We start from the raw sequence: 27721 nt of genomic DNA on the forward strand, positions 1-27721 counted from the left end.
GAAGAAGAAGACGAAAAAGAAGAAATTACTAATAGTAATGAAGCTTAAAAATGTTTTAGGATTTTTTTTTTAAAATAAGATTTTAGATGGTGCACAGAATTATGCCTATATAATAACAATAATAAAAATAATAATAAAACATATTTTTTTCTAAAATATAAATAACATTTAAAAAAAATAATATTAATAAATATTTTTTTTTTATATATTATTAATAACATTTATATAAGTTAAATATAAAAAAATAACATCTTCTAAACAAATTTAGATGATGCAGGGAATTATATAAGATATAATAATTATATAAGAAGAAACTCTTAAGAGTAATGAAGCTTAAAATTATATATATATTTTTAAAAATGAGGACAATGGAAGTAATCAAAATCAACAAAAAAGCAACGATATGCAAGTGCTATAAGAAGTCTCAGTTAGCCTAACGCAGTACACGTAGCCATAGCAAGGTTTATTTTTAATTATATAATAAATAAAAATGAGACAGAAAAGAAAAATAAAAGAAAAGGCTAGTGTTAGAGGCCTTTTTTTGTTTGCTTTTGTTAATTGTATAATAAATAAAAAGAAAGAAATAGAATAAAATTGTATATTAAAATTAGAGAAAGAATTAGACCAAATAAGCTAGTTAGATATAATATATAAAACAAGCAGTTATATATAATATAATAGAGTATAAATAGTGTAAAAGGGACAAGTTTTTAGTAAATGAATAGAGTGCAAAAGTGTAAAAGGGACAAGTTTTTTGAAGAATAGAATTAAAGTTAGAGGGTCAAATAAAGATGGAAGAGATGTGTTTTTAGCTGATTCTTGAAGATGGCTAAGGACTCAGCTGCTCGGATTGAGTTGGGCAGGTCATTCCACCAGGAGGGAACATGTAATGTAAAAGTCAGTGAAAGTGATTTTGTGCCTCTTTGGGATGCACAATAAAGCGACGTTCATTTGAAGAGTGAAGGCTTCTAGAGGCACATAAGTCTGAAGTAATGAATTTAGGTAAAGGGGTGCAGAGCCAGTGGTAGTTTTGTAGGCAAACATTAATGCCTTGATTTTTATGTAAGCAGCTTTTGGTAGCCAGTGCAAACTGATAAACAGAGATGTGACCTGCATTCTTTTTGGCTCATTAATCTTGCTGCCGTGAACAATTAATATACACCATATATATATATATATATATATATTTTTATGTGTATATATATATATATATATGTTTTTATTATTAATAATAGTTTTATTAATTGTAGCTTAATTATATTTTTTTATATTTTTTTAATTTTGATTGTTTTGGGTGTTATATGTGTTTGATTGTATTCATGGGCTTAACCCAGTTTAAGCATCTAAATTCTGAAATACCTGAATATTTCACTTCATTGACTTAAAATAGTATCAACCCAAACAACTCCATTATACACGAGTATCTGAGCAACTTAAGTCCTATTTCCTCCATAATTCTAAATAATGCTGTGCTCGTTTATGCGTTTGTGTGTTCCTCAAATAAACTGCAGGTCTGGGCAGGGTGCTGATGCCAAGATTACAGGGGCACCGGAGATAACGAGAGTAACATGAGTGTGAAGTAAGCGGGTTGCTCTTTTGGGACGTACTAAAAACAGAATGTGGAAAATTCCTCAGAAAAGAAGAGGTAAAAATGTCATAGAGCAGGACAGATTAGTTAGGCATCTGATAAGCATCTCAGCCAACAGTCTGACTCACCTGCCAAAACAATGTGTACAAGATTTTCAGTGAGGCACAATAAAAATCCTAACAGGTTAACTAAAGGTCAGAAGTCTTTTTCCCCCTTCAGTGATACACAAATAGTCACACAGATCACATAGTGAAAAGATAAAGTAAAACCCTGATGACAAATCCATCCACACATTTTTCTAAAGAGACACACTACTGTTCAAAAGTTTGGGGTAAGACTTATTATTATTATTAAATTTAACAAAGATTTCTATTTTAAATAAATGCTGTTCTTTTAAACTTGCTCTTCGTCAAAGAATCCTGAAGAAAATCATGCTTTCGATCATGGTTTTATCATCAGCATATTAGAATAATTTCTGAAGAATCATGTGATACTAAAGACTGGAGTAATGATGCAGAAAATTCAGCTTTGCATCAAAGGAATAAATTATGCTAATATTTATTAATGTATATGCAATTGTTGTTAATAATAATAATATAACACCTGAGTGACATGCTACTTTCTCTATTTTACTCAATTAATGAGCATTTTTTTTATTTTATTTTAACTAAAGAAGAAAAAAGAGAGTCTATGAAATACTACACTGCCATAGTGAGCCAGTGTATAAAAGTAAAGATCTAGCAAGGGACTGTGGAAAAACAAGGAGCATTAAGTCAGTGCATAACTGTTTGACATGTGAATCAGAAGACAATAGTTTCATTTTAAGTCGGTAATTTTTAGAGTGATAATAATCTCTCATCGTGAATCACACCCTCTGACCCCTAGACTGATACTTGATCTGAAAGATTATGATTTAAACCTTGACCAAAACTAAAGATACTAATGTCAACCTACAAACAGAAAGAGAGAGATTACTGGGGGTAGGGGACTGGATTACAGAAAAAGTAATTAGCTGTTATAGTAGTTTATAAAATAAAATCACACATTTTAAACAGTATTTTAGCCTTCAAAGGCTCTATGTGTTTTTTGATTGTTTTATATGCATATACTTGATTAAAACTGACACGTGTTATGACATGCTGTTTAAGGCCAAATGTTAAAGCTTCAGGCAATATATATATATATATATATATATATATATATATATATATATATATATATATATATATATATATATATATATATATATATATATATATATATATAAATTAATAAATGAGAGAATAATTTGGCAACAAAAAGAGTATAAACATAAAGCACATACCTGCCACCCCATTAATTAATCCATTAAATACCGAAATGATAAAAGCGTCAGACTGCTTCATGAAATAAATACATCTCGACAATAAATAAATAAATAAACCCGCATATAAATATATATATATATAAAAAATATATATATATATATATATATATATATATATATATATATATATATATATATATATATATATAATAAAGTTATTTAAAAATGAAGTATTTGGCTGTAGGATGAGGTTTCCTCAGGCAACAAACATGAAGTCCTGGCGCGCCCTCTAGTGTCTGATGAAGCGCGTCACGCGCTCAGGAAAAACACCTGAAGTTCATCATCAACCGATCCAATTTATCAGCTATCTCTGCGTGCAGTGTTTTTCCTCGCTATTTACAGGTGTGCGTCCATGTGAATGGCACAGTTTATATTACTGTTCAATCCTTGCCGCAGGTAGCTGATATATTGATCTTGCCTACACAATTGCTGATTATTTTATAAGGCAAAGGAATAGTAAACGCCGCTTTGTAAACAAACATTTACGATTGGGTCCGAGCTTACTAGTTTGTGAAAGGTGCAGAACGATTCTCTTCTCACGCCGTTTCACCTCAACAGCGATCATGTTCTCTGAAATGAAAAGCTATTTTATCGAAAATGATTCTGTAGATTCAATCAGTCTGTCTGAATTATCCAGCTCATCATCTGTGTCTGACAGAGCATGTGTTCACTGGGGTAAGATCATTTCTGTCCTGAAAGACGAGCCTTTGCAATTGCTTGAATTGTTTTAGTCACTTTTACTTGCTCTTTCTTTCCTGAAAGGTTGTGTGCTCAGTGGCTCTGAGACCACAGCGGTCTTTCAAGCAGAAAATGACCTTCTGGAGAACCAGTTTTTCATCAAAACGGTAACCTAGATTTGGGCCTTGATAGTCCATCCCAACATGGAAGGTGTTCATATTTACTCACCTTTATGTCGTTACAAAATGACTTTTTTCTCTCTCACTTTTTGGCGTATGTTATTCAGCTTTTCCTCCAGTGAACTGTTAATCGTTATTCATTAATGATTTGAACTCGAGTACCGGATTTGTGAAAGAAGATTATGTTTGTTATTTTGATTTATTTATTCTTCTCAGTCAATTCTTTTCATTCATGAATCGAACATTGCTCATCAACATGCAAAGGTCATTCATTCAGTCATTTATTCAGTCATTCATTTAGTCAAGGCTTGAAATAATGCGCAGAAGTGGTTAAAAACTGTAATGCATCAATGTGTTTATCATTTTGTAGTACACATTCTCATTATAAAAAACTGGCCAGGATATTGGTGAAGTTCACCTTTTGTGTTTATGGGTCATTTACATTTTGGTTCATGAAGGTGAGTAAATTTTTTTATTTTATTTTTTATTTTTTTGAATGATCTATTAAAGTCTATGAGTGAGCCTGATAACCTACATCCATAGTCTTCAACCGGTTTGTCATTACAGTAAAATGGCCTGATTTCTAATTTCACAGATATGTCTTAGTGAGGAGGCAGGAGACGAGATGCATATAGTGGCCGTCTGTGATGGTGTCGGAGCTTCCAAACCGTTGCCCATTGCCACCCTCCGCCACTGTATGCCAATGGTGAATTACTGTGGCTGATAGTTTGATTGAAAGTTTTCAGAAACTGCTTATCATACAGAAGACTGGATATACTGTCATATATGTTGCAGATCAGTTTTCCCGGTTTGGAGCTTATTCCCCCCGTCACCTTTAAACTGTGCTCGGGTAAAGGACCGGTGTTCATCTCTGCTCAGCATATAACATGTAAGAGCTTGCATTGGAATACTTATTTTGTGTTTTTTAGTGTTGGGCAAAACTCACTATTTTAGCTCCTTGCTTATTCACAAGTGTGAAAAGTTTATTGTATACATTTCTTTAATACCATGAAAACAAATAAAACCGCCACTAATATTGATTTTCAGTTAGCAAAAAAAAAACTGTCAGATAAATTTAGAAATATTGAAATGAAAAATTGTTGACTTGGATATTGTAATTTCCAGAAATCGTCCATGACCCCCATGTATGTAAACAGTAGTATTTTAATATTTAAAGAATAAATCCAAGTTGCATTTCATTTTTGTATTTTAAATGGTGCTCAATCATGCTATTGCTAAAAATCATTTCTGGCTCTTTTTTTTTTTTTTTTTTTTTGGCAGTGAATCCCATTGAAATGACTGAGGGGGAGGAGGAGGAGGAGGATGATGAAGATGATTAAATGCCAGTGATGAAAGCTTATTTTGACCATTTGAACCATAATGGGTCTGGGACAGTGATTGTGCCAGTATTTCTTACTGAAGCATCACAGTGTTTGTCAACATTAAAAAACTATTACTTAAAGTGTTTTAATGCTAATGAAAGACAGAGTAATAAAATACGAGTCTCAGTGTAAATAATACCACACAATTTTATCGGCTGTAGCCTATTTTTCTTTACATGTAGACCGAGATGCATACCTATTTGTACAAAATGTTTAATAAAACATGCATTTGACTTGAAGTGAGAAATAAAGTATATACTGATGGTAAAGTATTTGTGAATCCTACTTTTGTTAGCATTTTCATTTTATGATTTCTTATTTTGAATTCTAGCTTAGAGTTTATATGCGCTGTTGCTAGGAAACAGTCACGCATCTAAGCAACAGACAGTAATCAGACCCTTGCGGTTGTCACTGACCTAGAGCTGCAGAATGACTGCTGTTTACAGTGAGAAAAGAAGTCAGTGCAACAGCACAAGATGTCTGCTCTCTTTGTGATTGATGGCGCAGTGTTCATGTCATCTGAAATGAAGCTTCTAGAGGATTTCAAGCTAGACACGCACCCCGATAAAGTGAATCTGGCAGGGAGGGGTGAGTGATTTTACTGCCTGAAGAGAGTTTAAAGCTTGTAATGTTGACGGATAAAGTGAATATTGAAGGGAACTGAAACCAAACTTGAATTTTAGCCTGTGTGTTAGATTCTTAAGGTCATTAACATGCTAATGTATGTTACTCATAACATGTTAGAAATACAGGAACGCACACCAAACATATTGATGAGGCAGTCTGCATGAGTTGCCAAATACCACATACTGTACTTTATTTATTTATTTTTATTTTTTTTTTACAAACAATAGCTTTTCTTGTTTGTTTTTTTTTTTTTTTTTTTTTTTTTTTTTTTTTTTTTTTTTGCAAAATCTATTCTCCAGGAATATTAAACCATTAAAAAATGACAAGTCTATTTACACTACAAGTTAAAAGTCTGGAATATTTTGTATTATTATTTATTTATTTATTTTTAATCATTAAATAAAATAAGAAGCTTTTTTTTCATCTGCTATTACTCTGGTCTTTAGTATCACTGTGTTTTTTGAGGAATTTTGTATGGTCTTTTTTTAGTATATATTTTTTTTAATCAATTTTGGAAATAATTCTGATGCTTAATGTATTTGTGAAAATGGGCATACATTTTTGTCAGGATTATTGTTTAAAATATTGAACAAAATTCACAGTATTTATTTGAAATTAAAATATTGAATTTGAATTTTTATAAATGTCTGCTGTCACTTTTCATTAATGTAATGTTTTGAAACTTTATGATAATAATAAATCTTACCCCAAACTTACCTCAAAATATTAACCAGCACAACTGTTTGGAACATTAATAAAAATAAGAAAGGTTGTTTTTTTGTTTTGTTTTTTTGAGCAGCAAATCATTAGAATGATTTCTGGAGGATCATGTGACACTGAAGACTGGAGTAATTGATGCTGAAATTCAGCTTTGCATCACAGGAATAAATTATATTACAAAATTTATTCAAACAGAAAACCATTAGTATAAATTGTAATAAGATTTCACAATATTACTGTTTGTACTGTATTTTTGATCAAATAAATGCAGCTTTGATAAGCAGAAAAGACACACAGCATTGCCTGTTTATAATCAAATTTACATTTCTATCTTTCTAGAGTATATTGGAGAGCATAGACACACCGCATGGTTTCCTCTTGTACGAGCAGCAAATTGCCACAGACCTGACTCTAACCCCAGAGTACCCACCCATCCTTGGGATCCCAGAATTCACCAGAAAGGCAACTGAACTTGCATTGGGCAAAGATAGCCCTGCCATTATGGAAAGCAGGGTGACATCCTTGTAATTGTTTTCAGTAAATGACGTCACACTGTAGACCATCTTTCTATAAAATTTATTCCCACAATTGTTGAAAGCTCATGTTATTCCCCAGTCCTGACTGTGATCCACAGCTGAATACACTGATAGTGCATGAGAGGCTTAGTACATAACCACTGTGTGGTTTGTTTGCAGATGGTGTAAAGCCGGTTGCCTTCAACGCTATCTGGAAATGTCAGTGCAAGCTGTAAACCACATATAGCTTTTGATTATTGAACTACGGAGATAATGTGATGCAAATGGGTAAGTCACACACATCAGTAATTAAACATACTGGTGCTGAATAAAAACTAACCACCACTAATCACTTTAACGTTATTAAACTGATTAAAGGCCTGTTCACACCAAGAACGATAACTATAAAGATAAGGATATTAGCGTCCACACCAGCAAAAGATATCATCTGTAAGCGCACGCTCGTCTGCTGCTTTAAATTCTCGAGCTTGTTATAGCAAGAAAAAAAAAATGTTTTGAAAGGGATTCCAACAATATTGTTTCTCTGTGTCTTTATCGTTATAGCTGTGGTGTGGACTCTGCTATTCTTTAATATTGAGAACGTTTTTTAGAACTCTGTCTTTATCGTTATCTTTATACATGTAATTACTGTTGGTGTGAACTGGCCTTAACTCTTAAGTTTTAATAGTCCGGTTAAAACAATTAAAGACCTGACACAAACCCCAGCCTTCACATTTCCTTCATCCTTAAGCTTTTCAACCAGGTGGAACAATCATATCCACACAAATTAAACGAGCAATGATTTCCAGGGGTCATGTGTACCCCAGGGGGTAATTAAGATTGTTAAACCTATAAAACAAAAATTGTGACTCGTTTTCTTTTATAAATAAATTCAACATTTCGTCTTTGTCAGAGAAAGTTTCTCCACGATTGTCCCCCAGAACTGTCAAAACTTGTAATAGACAAACAAGCTCAGGTGTCTTATTATGGCAAGTCTGTTTTTCACACACAGGCAGGATTGGGGGCATGTCCAGTTCAGAGGAGGGGATATGTGCCCACAAGCTCAGACGTTTGAGCAGAGTTCATTTTAAATGCAACTTCTGAAGCACTGTGTATCTGATTATTAAAAATTTATGCATGATTTACAGTACATTTATGTATTTATCCAAAGCAACTTATAGTGCATTTAAGATACACATCATGGGAATTGAACCCATGGCCTTTGCGTTTCTAATTCCACGCTCTACAGTTTTAATCAACTGGAAGACTTGATTTTTTTATATACGATGTCCCACTCAGGTTTTTTTTGCCCCCGTTCCGATCCGAGTCATTGAATATTGAGTATTTGCCGATACCGAGTCCCAATCTGATACTTGTATATTCCTATTGGAATGTATATTTGGTGCACACTTACAGTACATTAAAATCAATCCAATATTTATACAGAGTTGTGCAACGGGCAAAAGTAATATATGCATGATGTATGGTTATGCATATGTATTACAAGATATTCTCTCTCTCTCTAAGTACAGTCGTGGCCAAAAGTTTTGAGAATTACATAAATATTAGTTTTCAAAAAGTTTGCTGCTTTTAGATCTTTGTTTCAGTTGTTTCTGTGATGTACTGAAATATAATTACAAGCACTTCATACGTTTCAAAGGCTTTTATAGACAATTACATGACATTTATGCAAAGAGTCAGTATTTGCAGTGTTGGCCCTTCTTTTTCAGGACCTCTGCAATTCGACTGGGCATGCTCTCAATCAACTTCTGGGCCAAATCCTGACTGATAGCAACCCATTCTTTCATAATAACTTCTTGGAGTTTGTCAGAATTAGTGGGTTTTTGTTTGTCCACCCGCCTCTTGAGGACTGATCACAAGTTCTCAATGGGATTAAGATCTGGGGAGTTTCCAGGCCATGGACCTAAAATTTCAACATTCTGGTCCCCGAGCCACTTAGTTATCACTTTTGACTTATGGCACGGTGCTCCATCGTGCTGGAAAATGCATTGTTCTTCACCAAACTGTTGTTGGGTTGTTGGAAGAAGTTGCTATTGGAGGGTGTTTTGGTACCATTCTTTATTCATGGCTGTGTTTTTGGGCAGAATTGTGAGTGAGCCTACTACCTTGGATGAGAAGCAACCCCACACATGAATGGTGTCAGGATGCTTTACTGTTGGCATGACACAGGACTGATGGTAGCGCTCACCTTTTCTTCTCCGGACAAGCCTTTTTCCAGATGCCCCCAAACAATCGGAAAGGGGCTTCATCGGAGAATATGACTTTGCCCCAGTCCTCAGCAGTCCATTCACTATACTTTCTGCAGAAGATCAATCTGTCCCTGATGTTTTTTTTGGAGAGAAGTGGCTTCTTTGCTGCCCTTCTTGACACCAGGCCATCTTCCAAAAGTTTTCACCTCACTGTGTGTGCAGATGCGCTCACACCTGCCTGCTGCCATTCCTGAGCAAGCTCTGCACTGGTGGCACTCCGATCCCGCAGCTGAATCCTCTTTAGGAGACGATCCTGGCGCTTGCTGGACTTTCTTGGACGCCCTGAAGCCTTCTTTACAAGAATTGAACCTCTTTGCTTGAAGTTCTTGATGAACCTATAAATTGTTGATTTAGGTGCAATCTTAGTAGCCACAATATCCTTGCCTGTGAAGCCATTTTTATGCAACGCAATGATGGCTGCACGCGTTTTTCTTTGCAGGTCACCATGGTTAACAATGGAAGAACAATGATTTCAAGCATCACCCTCCTTTTAACATGTCAAGTCTTCCATTCTAACCCAATCAGCCTGACATAATGATCTCCAGCCTTGTGCTCGTCAACATTCTCACCTGAGTTAACAAGATGATTACTGAAATGATCTCAGCAGGTCCTTTAATGACAGCAATGAAATGCAGTGGAAAGGTTTTTTTTGGGATTAAGTTAATTTTCATGGCAAAGAAGGACTATGCAATTCATCTGGTCACTCTTCATAACATTCTGGAGTATATGCAAATTGCTATTATAAAAACTTAAGCAGCAACTTTTCCAATTTCCAATATTTATGTAATTCTCAAAACTTTTGGCCATGACTGTATATATGCACACACTGTATACAGACATTGGCAGATGTAAACATGTTACAGTGGTAGACATTGTAAACTTTGTGGTCACAGTTATTAATATGGAACTACTTGCTATAAACTGCTTATATTTTGTATGTATAATGAGCAGAGTAATTGCAACATTAAAGTGAGGTAAGGTTAGAAAGCATGAAGCTTGCTCTGTCATGCCAGTCTGTCAGTCAAGTCCGAATGGAGTTCAATGGGACTTGCGACCATTGTTAGCTAATAATGTTTTTGGGAAACGCATTTCAGATCTGCTACGCACACTGCTGCTGTAGAGCGAATATTTGCTACTGACAGTAGATACACAGACTTGCTGTTAGCATGTACAGCTACCATGTAAATCATGCTGATAGGCAGGAGGAGCTGGTGGAGGTGGAGGGTTTTAGAGAAACTGCACTGCAGCTTACAGCGACCACTGAACCAGACCATTTAAATGTTAAGCAAGCAATCTCATCAGCCAATCAGCTTGTGCCATGTAGTAAATGATGTGGTTGACAGCAGACTGCATGAAAAGCACCTGAATTCTAGAGTTTTATGCCTGAACTAGATATTCCGACTTAAAAAATAAAAAATACAAATCTGTAGATCTCGCATTTTTAAATGCAAAAATGTGTTCTGCATGAATGGACTGCTACAGGTGCACCTCCAAAAATATTTTCTTGACATCGCTGTGGACACTAATAATTTATTGATGTTTTAATTTAAAGTGTATCAGGAGTAATTATAGTAAAAACAAAAAGGCTACTTTCATCAAATTTTTGTTTTAAGCATATTGCATAATATTAACACATTTCTGGTGTTGGGCTACAACTTACGCACTTCTAAATATGTTTTCATTGTACCGTTAAACTTAGATGAAACGTAGTCATCTAAGTCTCCAACCAAGAGTAGTAATGGTTGCAATAAAATAACAGATTGATTGAATTGTATCAATAAGCTCTTGTTCTACCTGACTGACTTCAGTCCTTTGCACATATGATAATGATTCCATTTACACTTTAAGAGAGAAAATATTATGTGAATAAATTATTTTGTTAGTGGCTCTTCAACACAAGCCCGAACTAAAAAGCATGCTTTTGTGTGAATAGGTTTTGCATGTCAAATAAAATCAATCATAAAAATAAATAAATATAATTAATTATGTTTTTGCATAAGTATTTATTTACTTGGTCATTTCAGGTACAGTTCCTAAATGTGATTTTTTCATATAAAAATACCTATGTTTTTCATGATTAAGTAGTATCAAATTTCAATGAAAACATTATTTGCATGAGTTTAGATTAGAATCATGGATAAACTGAAATCCACAGCAGTTCAACAACTTTGGCTCACATATTAGAAGGCCTTGAAAAGAAATGGTGCTGCCGATAAAGTACAAAGTTAGTTTCAAACTAGCTAGTAGTTATTGGGCCTGTAGTGTGGACTTTCCATTCCAATTTAAGTAAGAACTTACGAAGAGCTGGTGCAACCCTTGCGAGTAATTATAGACCATACCTGAACATAAACTTTTAAATATGCAGTTGTAACAAATTCATTTCTCTATTGTTTCTTGAAGACTCGCTGGTAGGCACCTTTAAGGCAGCTGGGATTGAGGATATGCAACATTATCCATACTGGGATGCGGAATCCAATGGAGTGTGTGTGGAAAACATGGTGCATGACTTGGAAAATGCTCCAGAACGATGTTTGGTGGCCCTGTTTGCTTCAGGCCACCGTCCCACTGGTGCTGAACTTTCTCAGGAGGATTGGAAATGTGTGTCTGAGTTCATGGTGGTACGATCTCACAAACATGAAATTGAACTTAAAAACTGACGTCTTTCCCAACTGGGTAGAGTTAGAGAGTTCTATAATTCATAGCAATCGTTATCAGGTGTGTAAGGCCAGTTAGACCCTTCAGGGTAAGATCAATTATACTTCAGCTTCACTAAACATCTCACTAAACGTCACACTTTCTTTAATGTTTTCCTATCCATAATTCAAAGTCTCTGTGCACTCTTGTTAAAACAAGTAAACAAATAGTTATGGTTAATAAATCAGATGAACTGGGTAACGCTGCTAAAGGCACACACACTTTAGGAAAGATGCATGACGGCAGAAAAAAATATCTATATTTTTTTATTGAACATTTATGAAGCAACACATTTTGTTAGAAGATAAATCATGAAAGTGTTTTTTTATTTTTTTTATATGTATGAGATGGTGAGGGGGCAAAAGGCAGTATTGATGCAAATACTTGTGTCTGGCTGAAGTATTTTTTTAAAGTATCTAAGTTATTACATGCTCAAATCAATCAGCAAAGGTTCAAAGAAATATAGTGTTATTAAAATATGTTCTGAAAACAAATAGAAAAAGGCTTTTGAGTAGTAACAATATTTTTATATAATATAATGGATATTATTTATTGTGTCAGTTATTGTGCCTTTAGGGACACCTTTTACCCCAACTACCATACTTTCACACATTCTTCAGGTATTTAAAAATAATTAATTAATTAATAACCATAATAGAATTTGGGTGAAATTTTTAATAGAGATAATTTTTTTTCAATAATTTCTTCTTGTATTTAATAAAAAAATCATTAACTTTTTTTTTCTCAAAACATATTCAAATATTAGATCAAATTATAGCACAGAATCTACTTTGCATAGCTGCCCACAAGCGTCAAGGATCACAAGCACCTAGGATCAGCCAAAAACGCAGATGTTCATGAAAGTGCTGCAAGTTTTTGTGCCATCTAATGGTTTAGAGGAGAATAAAAATCAAATTTGCCTATTACCCTGGTGTGCTTTTAGCCCTGTAGAACCCTAATAGACTGACCATTAATGGTTTTGATCTCATGATTAGTTTATAGCATAGTTCAAGCTTTTACCAGTAATAGCCACAGAGTGGGTGAGTAGCATTTGATATATGATGGTTCCTTGAATGAAGCACCTGTTAAGCATAAGTCAGTCTTTCAATCCCATTCTGTCTCTTTCTCTCGATTAGAAGTGCCAGTTATTTCCATTCTTCTTGATGGCTACCCAAGGCCTGTGTAGTGGTTCTCTTGAGCAAGACGCCTGGCCTGTTCATCACTATGTGTCTCTGGGGCTTGAACTTCTCTGCGCTCAATTTTTCTCTCACAATTTTGGCCTTTATGGTGTGTTTACCATTTGTAACTGGGTTAAAATTTAGATATTACTTACTTACTGGGTCACCAAACTTGACTGTATGTCACGTCACTTTCATTTATAATTTTTGACATGATTAAAATGCTCATTTAATGTCTGTACTGTGTGTTCTTTGCATTTCACCTCTGCTCTGTCTTGTTCCTAGTACAGCTTTCTAATAAACCTGGCATTGTCATAAACCTTTTAATTGTGAATTGTATTTATTAATTTAAAGAAACTCAGTACTTAATAAATGGTCTTGTGACCACACAAGAACATTTTCCTTTTGTAGTACCACTGGGTAATAAAAGTAAATAGTCTGTTTTATTCATGTATAATAAAAAATTCCCAGGATGCTAAAAATGTCCAACGTCCTTGAAAAGTGTCCAGTGTCACGGTGTACAAATACTTACGATGTTATTTCTTATTATTGTTCTCTAAAGTTGAAAACAACATGGCCACAGCACAGCAAAGCTGTTTCAGAGGCTATATCTAGGTGACAAATCGTGACAGAACAAGATGACTTCCACGTTAAAAGTGACAGACAATCTATTGTACTCTAGGACAAAACTGAAACTGATCAAAACAATTCCAACTGGGACAAACACAACTTCTCGTACACCCCTTATGGATTTCAAAACATTTAACATTAATCCAAGGACATTACCTGAGCATATTTTTAAGATATCAATACACCTTTGTGCCTTCTTACAACCCATTAGTCATGTCTAATAGTCTTGCCTTTAACAGTCTCATGCGTTTGTTCTCCACTGATAATTTACTGCTTTCTATGTAAGTGACAGCAAGGACAGCAGCATCAAGCCGCCCACACAGTAACAGTTCAATACAATTCAAATACGTCTGAAGCCCAACAGTCACTGCAGTTCTGACAGCCATTTCATCCACATAGGCTTTACTTTCCTCGGTTGATGACTTTTGACAAGTGAAAACCAATCTTTTTCTGGTTAACCATATCATTAGCATTCAAAATCCAGTGTGAGAAACATAAGTGCTTTGGTTTCCTGAATCAAAAACACTTTTGTTCTAATATTTCACGTTATATTGCAGTTCATTATGATCTTTAATTTTTCAATTGGCTGAACGGTGCTTTAAGAGTTCTACAGTTCAGCAGCTCTGGGCCTTTGCGGCGAGTGATTTGTGCTCTGAGTGAACTGAGGTAAACTGACCTTATTCAGGGAAGACACCAACTTGAATTTTAAGTCTTAATAATGGCATACGCTGTATAAAGACTACATTAAAATCAGACTTCAACACCTCATTTTTTATGTTGAGTTAGCTCTGAGGTTAAGTACAGATTTAAAATGTTTTGACTTTTAGCAGTAAGCTACGAAATGTTATTTGCATCATGCATGACTTCATTGTTATGTTAACAAAAAACTGGTATTAAATTCAACAACTTGAAATATCATGAACATCTCCTTTGCTTTTTTCTGGTCAACAAAATAAACGTGATGGAAATCGATGGAGGGGCCACTACTTTGACCTTCAGGCATGTCAATAATTTTTTCTCCAGACTGAGATATAAGTTCAGAGCGACATGGTTAGGTGCTTAGAAGATCAGAGAAATACTCTACTATCATGGAAGTGTACTCTTTGAAAACCGGGGCAGAAATATACACATTTCAACCTTTGTTTCCATGTCTCGAGCAAAGGAGAAAGTGGAGAGGTAATATGCTCATGTCATATGTCATATATATAAAAACACAATGCGTCTCCTTCATTGTTCAAGAGAAGCATAGCAGCTTTTTTTGTAACACTTTGATGAGATTCGGTTGATGTTTTGAGCTGACCTCTGTTCTGGATGAGTATTGTTTCCTCTGTTTGGACACGCTTCATCAGTGACTTGTCACAGATCTGTCAAGATTTTCCAGGTATTGTAAAGAGCATTCTGAAAACATATTGAATTATTCAGTGGAATTGCAAGTGCAGAACTTTATTCATAAGATGATTCAACAGCAAGAAATATTAGTGTGAAAAACCTTTCATTGATATAACAGTGATAGTTTGCCCAAAATTAAATATTCTGTCATCATTTACACACCCTTATGTCGTTTATATAGTTTCAAACCTCTATGAGTTTCTTTCTTCATGGAACACAAAAGGAGATATTTTGAATATTGTGCTGATGGCTCTTTGCCATTCAATTCTAATAACTGTGGACTGTGGCTTTCAAGCTTAAAAAACAGTCCCCAAGTCTTTTGAAGCATATGATAGCTTTGTGTAAGAAAGTTTTGTATTTTAATATATTTTAAAATGTAATGTATTACCTGTGATGGCAACTTATTCTTCAGAAATCATTATAATATGCTGATTTGATGCTCAAGAAACATTGATGAAAAATTTGCATTTATTTGAAATAAACATACATTTATAAAACCCAGCAACCTACAGAAGTCAAAATAAAATGTCATTCACAACTCATTTTGACTGACAGAATATTACAATGTGACATTTACAAATACTATCTTGTGATTCACCAGCAATTAAAGTAAAGCTGCATGAGGTTTAGTCAAAGATTGAATCCAGATCCCAGAGTTGTCTGCTCTGTGGTCTTTAACCCAGCTCTAACATAGTATGACAAAACTCATTTGGGACTCTGTTCGTGATTCATATGCAAAGAGTGTAATTTTGTAAAGGCCAATCCAGTAAACTAAGTCAATGTGACAGAGCAAGGGACCAGTACAAACAGGTAAACAAAAATCCAAAATACGTACAGTAATTAAAATTTTTTGTTAATGGATGCTCGGTTCTGCAGCCAGGCTTATTTGCATTAACCCTTTTCAAAGTCAAAATCACCTCAAGCAAGCATAAAATCTTTTTTTTATTTTTTATTTTTTTATTTATTTTTTTTTCAAATTTGGCGTCACACATTTCTGATGCAATATTTCAAAATGCACATAAAAACAGGGTGATGAAAACATAACTACTGACACTGGTTTTTCATGTTTAATACTGTAACGCTGCTTGCATGACATGACTGGAGTGCCGAAGAGCAGAGCTTGTGCAAACATCCATATCGCTATGATCAGCTGCTTCCTTAACTGCTGTTTTCTCAATGTGTGTTTATTAGACAGATAGGCCTACATTTGTGACACCGAGGGAAGTAGAACAGACATACAGTGAGTGAAGCAAAAACATGTCTCTCATCAGTCTATTAGCAGAAATGTTGGCTGGCTCTGTTAACTTTCAAAAGTCATTTTGTTCAAATATTCAATCAGCTGTCGGATCTGACTCACTTGTACTGACATGCATAATGGCTGGCAGTTCTTTTATAGCTATTTAAGGTAAGCTTTTACACTGGTGAAGAGCTTCTGTGACAATTCAGTCTTCACATGTGCAACAAATGCTCACCAGTCAAATCGAACAGCTAGAAAATTAGAGCACTTGGAATACTTCTGCAGTTAGGGAGCTTCTAGATTGCTTTAATCAAAAGGATTACTGAAGGAATTTAACAAACCATATGGTGATATTAGTGGGTTCTGATGCTCAGTGGTTTCTTAGCTTCCAGACTAATTAGAAATGGTATGTTGAAGTGTCTCTACATGTCTTGTTATGCGTTGTCCGAATTGGTACTACAGTATGTATTTTGGATTATTTGATTTATTTGTGTTTATCTGTTTGGACTGTTAATCTGTGGAAGACCCCTTTCTCCGTCTCATTGACTTGATAATTAGGTTGCCCTGTGCAAAATTAAACTCTCTGTACGTGGGTCACATACAGGTTTTTTGCACTATATCCAAGAGCTCTGTTAAAAGTTACAGTATATTATTTCTTTTTTATACATAATATATATTTATATAGCTATACTTACAAATTCTGACACAACGATCTCCAGTGGAGCAGAAAAATAACTTCTATCATGAAGCACTGCAGCACATATACTGTACATATCCAGTCATATCCAGAAACCGGGCATTGTACAACTACAACACTTTTACAGAGCCATTATGGAAAGCATTATCATTTCCTCAATCTTCCTCTGCTTCGACTCTACTAATGCACAATCAGAAGGTGTGCTGAAAAATGGCTCCAATCTTCCGTTCCACATCAAGCTTTGCAATTTTAAGGCAGTGAACATGACCACCAAATTTATTCAGGCACCTCTTACCCTGGTTGTTATTTATTCCAAGAAAGCTATGCTACAGAAAATTCAGTCCTAAATTAAACCAACCATACCCCGTACATCGCAGTACAAACTGAGTAAATGGTTCCATTTAATTTCTGGAATAAATTAATTTATTATTTTTTAATAAATAAAGTATTTTTGCAACTCCATGCAAATGAGTAGGATCTCGTTAGAATAATAGAATAGTTCTGATTTTGAATGTGAAGTAATGTAGCATTTCTGGGGGTTAAGTTTAAAGATTAAAAAAGTGGTATTTTGCAGGCCTGTAATTACCTAACTACGACTTAACTTAATATGATTTCATGTTGTTCATAATTTTTCATTTAATAGCATTAATTTAATTTAGTATTTAATATAGAAATAGAAAGACATTTTAGCATAAATGGTATAGTGTTCAGAGAATAAAATGAATATATGTAATTTCACTTTCATCTTTTTTCCTCATCTCTGACTGTTAAAGAGGATTTTTCTTTTCATATTTCAGATAAACCTGATCAGCTAAATAATAGTGAGATGTGAGTCATAATAGCTTCTGATTTTCCCATCTCACTCCCTCTCTCTGTGTGTCCTGTAATTAGAGGTGCGCTAGCGGCACTGTGTATCTGATAATACAGGCTGAGAGGGGATGTATTATGCTCCTGTGCTTCCATTTCACAGGTGCTCATTGACATGGTTAACAATGAAGAAAATTAATGACTGTCATAGTGCAGACCCATTAGAGATTTGCGCCATGCACAACAATTTGTGAACTTTAAAATCTAAGCAACCCTTCACCTCAAGTACACAAAAACACAGAATATGGCAGATTCGCTTGTGCATCTTGAAATGTCTGTTTTTCTTTATTATCGCTTTTAGTTGTTATTGAGGGGTTTTTCGGTTTTTTTTTTCTGATGTGTGTTTTTATTATGATAAAAATTTTTTGGAATTTAAAATTTGTCGTCTTTTTTATCTTTAGTATCTAGGTAGGATGAACATTAAAATCATAGTCAAAATACATTCAAAACTATTATATCACTGTCTTTAAGATTGCAAAATGATAGCACTAAAGGAGGTAGAAAGATTTCATATTTTGTTCCTAAATTCTGGAACGGCCTTCCTGGTATTGTTTGGGGTTTAGAAACACTCTCTCTGTTTAAAGACACATCTGCATTCACACAGTGCATCTCATAACCTTGTAGTCCTGTTATATCTGACAAATTCACATTGCCGTTCTTTGCTTGAAATGTCATGAACAGCAGTTACCCTTTTTATTTATCTAGTGTTAAGTTTATTTTAAATTATTTTAATTATTGTTAAATTTTTCTATCATTGTGTTTATGTTGGATATCACTAACCATTGATTATATATTTTTATTAATTTTAGATATTTACATTTGTTAACATATGGTTATCTATTTGTCTGTTTGTTTATTTTTTATGGTAGTCTATTTGTTATTATTAACTTTTATATCTTGTAGTTAAATGAATGTCTTTTTGAGCTGCTTTAATATGTTTATTATGATATTTTGCTGTAGCTTCAGAATAATAACTCAAAAATTATACAACTTAGTGAACATGTACAGGACATGCAGGAAAAAAATATATATGTGCATGAATTAATAATTAATTTGTATGATTTATTAATCTGTGGCCACATTTACCTTGTGAAAAAGTCAGGGCTTGAAGTGGGCCGGTACGCACTGGTATGCAATACAGGTGTTGTGCCCATTTTCAACTCCCTGCCAAATTATTACCCCCCTTCTGGAAAGTATGTTCATTGTACATGTACTCAATACTTGGTAGGGGCTCCTTTTGCTTTAATTATTGCTTCAGTTCAGCGTGGCATGGAGGTGATCAGTTTGTGGCACTGCTGAAGTGGTTTGGAAGCCCAGGTTTCTTTGACAGTGGCCTTCAGCTCATCTGCATTTTTTGGTCTCTTGTTTCTCATTTTCCTCTTGACAATACCCCATAGATTCAGGTCTGTCTAGTTTGCTGGCCAGTCAAGCACACCAACTTTTGGCAGTGTGGACAGGTGCCAAATCCTGCTGGAAAATGAAATCAGCATCTTCAAAAAGCTGGTCAGCAGAAGGAAGCATGGAGTGCTCCAAAATTTCTTAGTAAACGGGTGCAGTGACTTTGGTTTTCAAAAAGCACAATAGACCAACACCAGCAGATGACATTGCACCCCAAATCATCACAGACTGTGGAAACTTAACACTGGACTTCAACCAACTTGGGCTATGAGCTTCTCCCCCCTTCCTCCAGACTCTCGGACCTTGGTTTCCAAATGAAATACAAAACTTGATCTCATCTGAAAAGAGGACTTTGGACCACTGGACAACAGTCCAGTTCTTCTCCTTAGCCCAGGTAAGACACCTCTGACGTTGTCTGTGGTTCAGGAGTGGCTTAACAAGAGGAATACGACAACTGTAGCCAAATTCCTTGACACGTCTGTGTGTGGTGGCTCTTGATGCTTTGACCCCAGCCTCAGTCCATTCCTTGTGAAGTTCACTCAAATTCTTGAATCGACTTTGCTTGACAATCCTCATAAGGCTGCAGTTCTCTCGGCTGGTTGTGAATCTTTTTCTTCCACACCTTTTCCTTCCACTCAACTTTCTGTTAACATGCCTGAATACAGCACTCTGTGAACAGCCAGCTTCTTTGGCAATGAATGTTTCTGGCTTACCCTCCTTGTGAAGGGTGTCAATGATCGTCTTCTGGACAACTGTCAGATCAATAGTCTTCCCCATGATTGTGTAGCCTAGTGAACCAAACTGAGAGACCATTTCAATGCTCAGGAAACCTTTGCAGGTGTTTTGAGTTGATTAGCTGATTGGCTTGTCACCATATTCTTATTTGCTGAGATTGTGAATTGTTGGGTTTTTGTTAAATGTGAGCCAAAATCATCACAATTAAAAGAACAAAAGACATAAACTACTTCAGTCTGTGTGCATTGAATTTATTTAATACACAAGTTTCACAATTTGAGTTGAATTAGTGAAATAAATGAACTTTTCCATGACATTCTAATTTATGGAGATGCACCTGTAGATTTAGTTGACTAAAATCTCATGATACTGTATCTAGTAAACTAAAACTAGACTAAAACTAAAAACAATTCAGATGACTAAAATGTGACTTAAACTAAATTACATTTTAGTCAAAAGACTATGACTAAAACTAAATCAAAATTTGCTGTCAAAATTAACACTGCCATCAATAAAATGCACCTGTGTTCGTTGTCCATAACATACGCCTGCCCATACCATAACCCCACCGCCACCATGGTCCACTCAATCCACAACACTGACATCAGCAAACCACTCACCCACACGACGCCATACACGCTGTCTGCCATCTGCCCTGTACAGTGAAACCCGGGATTCATCCGTGAGGAGAAATCCCCTCCAAAGTGCCAGACGCCATAGAATGTGAGCATTTGCCCACTCAAGTCGGTTACGACGACGAACTGCAGTCAGGTCGAGACCCCGATGAGGACGACGAGCATGCAGATGAGCTTCCCTAAGATGGTTTCTGACAGTTTGTGGGGAAATTCTTTGGTTATGCAAACCGATTGTTGCAGCAGCTGTCCGGGTGGCTGGTCTCAGACGATCTTGGAGGTGAAGATGCTGGATGTGGAGGTCATGGGCTGGTGTGGTTACACATGGTCTGCATTTGTGGGGCCAGTTGGATGTACTGCCAAATTCTCTGAAACGCCTTTGGAGACGGCTTATGGTAGAGAAATGAACATTCAATTCACGGGCAACAGCTCTGGTGGACATTCCTGCAGTCAGCATGCCAACTGCACGCTCCCTCAAAACTTGTGACATCTGTGGCATTGTGCTGTGTGATAAAACTGCAGATTTTGGAGTGGCCTTTTATTGTGGCCAGCCTAAGGCACACATGTGCAATAATCATGCTGTCTAATCAGCATCTTGATATGCCACACCTGTGAGGTGAAGGGATTATCTCGGCAAAGGAGAACACAGATTTAGACAGATTTGTGAACAATATTTGAGAGAAATAAGCCTTTTGTGTACATAGAAAAAGTCTTAGATCTTTGAGTTCAGCTCATGAAAAATGGGGGCAAAAACAAAAGTGTTGCGTTTATAATTTTGTTCAGTGTATTTACCATGGGTACCAACAAATCTGACCATGTGTGTATAAGCATAAAGTATACAATTTGTATAATAAAGTACTCTTTTTAAGTTTTAAAAGTAGCCTGCAGGTTTTTTGTTGTTGTTTTTTCCCAGTGGCCACAATTTAACTAAAACAAGGGAACAAATTTTGATATAAAAAATGGCTGTGCATAAGTATCTATAACCATACTAACTTTATTATTTAGCTGTAGTAATATGTAGTAATTTTCAAGCATACTGTACATTCCTATAGTATTGGTTTGAATTTGTTTGAAAAAGCTTAACTTTGCAACTGTTTTTTGCTATAATTATCTTGAAATTAGGCTGATATGAAAAACGATTCATTAATTGGGCTCTGTGATCTGGACTCAACAGCCTCCAATCTCGCTGTCCTCACTTCACTACACGGCAGTCAAAAAGTCAAAGCTTTAACTGATCATCTAGTACACCAAGTGCCTGGACCTAAATGGACTTGTGCCTGTTCTCAACATGTTCCCCAATTTGCCCATTGTTTTCCTCTCTGTGTCATATTTTTATAATATCACCAGTAGCTTCCCAACTATCATCCTAATAAACTAGAGTCAAAGTATAATTGGAGCAGCAAGTTGGAGGTGATCAAATGGCTTGATTGCTGTCCTGTCACAAACTTTTTCTTTAGAAAGCTCAGCTACACACAGCTTTATTGGCTTTGAAGCTAAAACCAGGAGGTAAATTGTTGGATATTGATTTGTGAAGAAGAAATCTTTCTGGAGGGAGTTCTGATTGAGATGGTCTGTGAAGCAGAAGCTAGCTATTAAAGACTAAAAGAAAACAATGACACCTGCCTATCAAACCCTACAGGGGTTAAACTGCCTCTCCGAGAGGCACAAGAGCTGCACAAATCCAAGAAAAACAACTCTTACCCCCAAAGTTTCATCAAAAAATTATTTGAAGAGGCTCTGTTCAAAGGATATTTCACTATAATACATTTCACAGCACCACTCAAGGGAAATTCTTATTGCACTAGGAGAACATTAAAAGTATTCCTTTTGTAAAAACTAAATAGTACAAACCATGACATCAAAGCAGCATCAGGGACATTTGTGATGTGCATAATAACAGATTTTCTGTGAGTCAGACCTTCATAGGATGATCCTCTGACAGAATACAGTAAATGAGGCTGGATTGCATCACCGAATCACAGGATGGTTAAAAGGCCGATAGCAGAATATTGTCTCTTACATCCAAATGTCAAGCCACTAACCTTGGTGCTGACTTTATCAGCGATGATGAAGGTCAGCGAGATGAAGCAGATTTCAGTGTTTGAAATGTACAATGACAGACCCATTATTTTATGACTAAATAAGCTTCTATCTTTAAGAAAACAAGCCAAAACTATTTAAATTCCTTTGATCTTCCAGGCAGATTGTATCTGACATGTTCTAGGTCACATTTACCAGTGTACTTACGCATTAAATCCATGCTCTCCATGTTTATTCACGGTTTACCAATGAAAGGTGCGATGCCTTACAAATTCAGTTTGAACTCATGCCGAGAGGAGAATTGAACGTGATGATCTTTGCACAAGAGTTTCCTGTGTAGGTGCGAAGCATATCAAACAGATGAAGTTGACAAAATTGAGCACATACTTCAAAGTCAAACAGAAAAAAATGTGAAAACATCATACTTAGAAAAAACACTCATCTATCAGTGCACTTTGCAAATGTATTTCCCTTCGGACGGTAAACATGGCATTTTTCTAGCACATATGTGCTAAAAACGAATCGCTGGATGGATTATAGTGGGGCTTGATGTCAGACAAAGCAATTTACAGCATGAATTAGCTCAAAACAGTCATCTACATATTGATTAACATTCCAGCCTAAACCTGAATAAAGTAATTTTGCCAAATTAAATCATCCTTCATCCTTATCATCACCTGTCATGGAAAACATTTGCGCATTTTGTTAGCGGTGAGGATTAATGGGTCTTACGTACTAAAATCCTAGGAAAAGCCATGAGGATCAAAGCTAAGCTAACATGCTCACGGACATATTCCAGTCGACTCATAAAATAATTAATTGCAGTTATGTTCTCAAGAATGAATAATATTTGATATTCCAGAATGGTACTAAATAATGCGCTTTTCCAAACATTGGCACGTCTGATGATGCATTTACTCCTTTTCAAACTCCTGCATAATTGACGACGACAGGACATTCATTAGCAGAAAACAGCAGGGAATCTGATTCTTACGGTGGGTTTGTATTGTTTTGATTAAACTGCGAGGCAAGCTGTCCGAATGTTCCTGGCACTGGCTGGACAAATTAATTAGCCCTCTTGACTCTAGACAGGACTGAAAAAGTCAATACTGGATTAGTGATTGTGTAAGAATGAAATATATGCCAACCCGCTAACTTACTAATTTATCAATGTTGTTATTGCTGTGAAGACAACAATGGTATTGAAGTAAAAGTGAAATAAACTATTAGACCAATTATGATATTGCCATAAAAATACATTTTTTATTATTATTTTTTTTTAAATAGACAGGAAGAATATCATCCATCCAGGCAATGAGTCTCATTCATGAAACTTATGCAGGAAGAAAATTGTGTAAAATCATTCTTATGTAAATAGTAGCCTTTAGGAATTTACATAAGGATGATTTTATGAACTACTTGCATGGAAATTCATTCTGCTCCTGTTTAATGCATGAGGCCCAATATATGGGCAGACTGCACTAAAGCAAGTTCAAAATATAATATCTGACCTAATCCATATTTAGAGCATAATATCTTGCCCTCTGGTAGTTGATACATAATATTGTAGGTTGAATCATTTCAGAAACTCAGTTGTGCCCACTGACCATATTAGACTTTTAAATTAGCTATTTGAGATTGGTATTTACCAATTCTAACTAATTTATTATTTATAATATTGACCATTTATGCTGTTTTATCTTGTATAATGTTTTTTAATGTATTGATAATTTCATACGCTTGAATGTGTATGAATGTGTATGCTTACACACTGTTTGTATTGAGTCCATATCTGCTTAGAGACAGTCATCATACTTTATATCAATGTTATTTTAGTATTATTGATAAACTGTTATAGTTTTTGATATTTAAAATTTGATGTTAAATTTACATTTGTTTTATTTAATGTCTTTTTGGCCTTTTTCTAAGTTTTTGGGATTTTAAATTTTGACAACAAATATCCATATATATTTGTCATTTATTTTGTGAGTAACCGTTTTTAAACACAAAAGTTTTTATGCAATATGCTATTGATCATGTCCATTTAGTAAATAGACCCTTAGACTGTCTCAAACGGAGAAGGATATTGTCATTAAATTATGATTATTCATTCAGCTCAGCATAAACATATTACATACAGTCCCTTCTCACCAATCCCACATTTCCAACTGAGTATGCAATAAGTGTTGATATTTTCTACATTATAATTTAATTTGACAACAATGAAGCAATTGTTGCTGTGAGACTCGTTTGCAGCATGCAGCTTTACCTTAATGGCAACTTTATGAGAGATCTAATCACTTGTGGCAAATGTTTGACTGTATAATGTACCTTCTGTAAGAAAGTTGCCAGTAAAGAAATATAGTTGAATATCCAAGTTGAACAACACACTCTATGGGGCTCTTTCAAAGTTAGACACTTTGCACAAAGGTTTTTTTTATTCTCTCAACTAATAATAACAAATCTCTGCATGTTTTTATTTATTTACTGTTTTTCAAATAAAAACTGAAGTAACTTTTTATGCCTTATGAGACAGCAATTTAAGGGTGCTTTATAGAATGACTGTGCTCCGAGACTACAACTAATCATAATAGCTCTGTTCTTTATGTTGAAGTATTGCATGTTCAGATATTCATACAACAAAATATTTGGGGGGGCACCACTTGATGGAGGTGGATGTTTGGGTTTTTCAAAAATGCTGGCGGTGGCTGGAAAAATTTTTCAAAAATGTACAGTGAAAGTCAGTGGGGTTAAAACAACAACAACAAACCTTAATCATTTGACACAATTTCTTCTTTTGTGTTCCACAGAAGAAAGGATGTCTTGCAGGTTTGGAACAACATGAGGATGACTAAATGATGACAAAATGTTTAATTCTAGGAGAACTATCAAACTGGGATCTAAGAAAGCTTTCAACATTTCTGTTAAATAATTGGCTATTTTTTATTTTAAGTACCATAAAAAATCAGTTCTCTTTCACATTTCTCCATCTGTGTTCTTTGAATAAAACCACCTACAGTGACATAGCATTACTGTGTGCCACTTATACAACATTCGTTCCCTTCCTCTTCAGATCCTGCAGCTTACTCCAGTTCAACCTGCAGATTACTAAAATATATTCTTAATTGTTCTAGGCATACAGTAATAGCATACTTGTTTGGACTAATATGAGAGTGAAAAAAAAAAAATCACTGTCATAAAACTTTATCTGTAACTCCAAAATATTGCAACAGATACTTACAACATATGTCATTTGCAAACCCTGTCCATCATGGATTTTCTATTCTTGCATAACAAACATATATATATACACACATAAAGAGGGTAACAAAAAAAAAACATGCTATTCTAATTATCTAAAAGATGTTTTTTGCAACAAGAGACAATTCAAACCCGTCATCCTGCTTTGAGTGCTAATGATTTGTTTCGTAAAAAGGTCTCATGCGTGATAACCTGAGGCAACAGTACTAGTGAGAGTTACTTTGGAGAGAACATCAGAGATGGATTAGCCTTCACCTCATTTGAGCTTTTTTCTTTAGCTGTGCCCGTGAATTTGAATTCAAGATTATCCAGCCAAAATCCATATTCGATTTTGCCAGAGTAACAAAGGTCGACTGATAACTCATGGAGCATATGCAGTATTTGAAATTCATTCAAAAAAGACAAACCCAAGACTGCATAAGATTCACATAGTCAGAATTATTACTGCTTTTCCCATCACAAGTTCTAGTTCCTTGGATGAATATCTTTTTTCTGGTATCATTTCCAACTGTTTTCTGCTAGTCCTGCTAGTTTTGCATTTTTTGTGCAATTTCCAGTTTAATGTTTCCTTGGATACACAGGTTCAAACAGAGCTTCATCATGTACAGCATGCTATGCAATGTGAATCCATATCAGTGTAGTTAAATGAGTTCCAGAGGCTACTTTAAATGACTAACCTTATGTTAATGAATCATTTAAATATAGATCCACAATTCCCACATAATTTCAAAAAGCCTTTCTTTATAATAATGCACTCCACTCACATTATTATTAATTTCTCTCGGTCTGCTGCAATATGTGATATCGGTCTTAGCCTGATGTGACCATATTGTATGGCATTAGAAGGCATGCTGCAACATACCAACAACACATTACATGAAGGAGAATATTCATTGATTTGAGCAGACTGGAGTTGACATTGCAAATTCATCCTACATGCTGAATAAGGCTTTGAATTTACTTGAACAGCTCTGAGCTGATAGCTTTGGGACAAGCCCAGAACATTTTCAGATAGTGAACAATAGTGAAACATGGGCAAAAGGTCAAGGCAAGGCACTGATGATTAACCTTGAGAATCTCATCAAAGGAATATATTGACAGTTGCTCTATATTTGACTTATCATGAACTATTTGAATGAACTAAAACAGCACATTAAGCATTACAACAAAAAAGTTAGTTTAAATGATAAATATTTGATATAATATCCGCTGCTTTTGACACAGTTAACCACTAGATCCTCCTGTCAACCCTACTGGCAAAGGGCATCTCATGAGCAGCACTCCAGTGGTTTGAGTCCTACATCAGATAGGTCCTTCAAGGTATTTTGGAGAGGTGAGGTGTCCAAGTCGCAACATCAAACTACTGGGGTGCCTCAGGGCTCAGTTCTTGGACCACTTCTCTTCTCTGTCTGCTTGGCATCAATAGGTTCTGTCATTCAGAAACATGGCTTTTCATACCACTGCTATGCTGATGACCCTCAACTCTACCTTTCATTCCATCCTGATGATCTGACGACAGCTGCACACATCTCAGCTTGTCTTAGAGACATTTCTTGCTGGATAAGGACCATCACCTTGCCAAGACAGAACTGCTTGTGGTTCCATCAAACCCATCGTTTCATCACAATTTCACCATCC

General features: G+C 35.3%; 2 protein-coding genes across 3 annotated transcripts in view; one reads left to right on the top strand and one right to left on the bottom strand.

The window, feature by feature from the left end:
* LOC109053914 (disintegrin and metalloproteinase domain-containing protein 9) overlaps window positions 1–27721 on the bottom strand; it is a 1168157-nt gene that overhangs the window by 671113 nt on the left and 469323 nt on the right. The gene's annotated exons all lie outside the window — the stretch shown is intronic.
* Window positions 3263–5462, top strand: npm2a (nucleophosmin/nucleoplasmin, 2a). Its single transcript, XM_019065036.2, has 5 exons — window positions 3263–3629; window positions 3717–3799; window positions 4407–4517; window positions 4607–4700; window positions 5093–5462. Exons 1-5 carry the CDS (start codon window positions 3518–3520, stop codon window positions 5149–5151), a joined length of 459 nt encoding a protein of 152 aa, XP_018920581.2. The 5' UTR covers window positions 3263–3517; the 3' UTR covers window positions 5152–5462.

This window comes from Cyprinus carpio, chromosome B8 (genome assembly GCF_018340385.1).
Source record: "Cyprinus carpio isolate SPL01 chromosome B8, ASM1834038v1, whole genome shotgun sequence".
Taxonomy (NCBI): Eukaryota; Metazoa; Chordata; class Actinopteri; order Cypriniformes; family Cyprinidae; genus Cyprinus; species Cyprinus carpio.

Coding starts and splice junctions, on each gene's coding strand:
- npm2a (XM_019065036.2), top strand. CDS start 3,518: ATGTTCTCTGAAATGAAAAGCTATTTTATCGAAAATGATTCTGTAGAT. Junction 3,630..3,716: donor CAGAGCATGTGTTCACTGGG/GTAAGATCATTT, acceptor CTTTCCTGAAAG/GTTGTGTGCTCAGTGGCTCT. Junction 4,701..5,092: donor CTCTGCTCAGCATATAACAT/GTAAGAGCTTGC, acceptor TTTTTTTGGCAG/TGAATCCCATTGAAATGACT.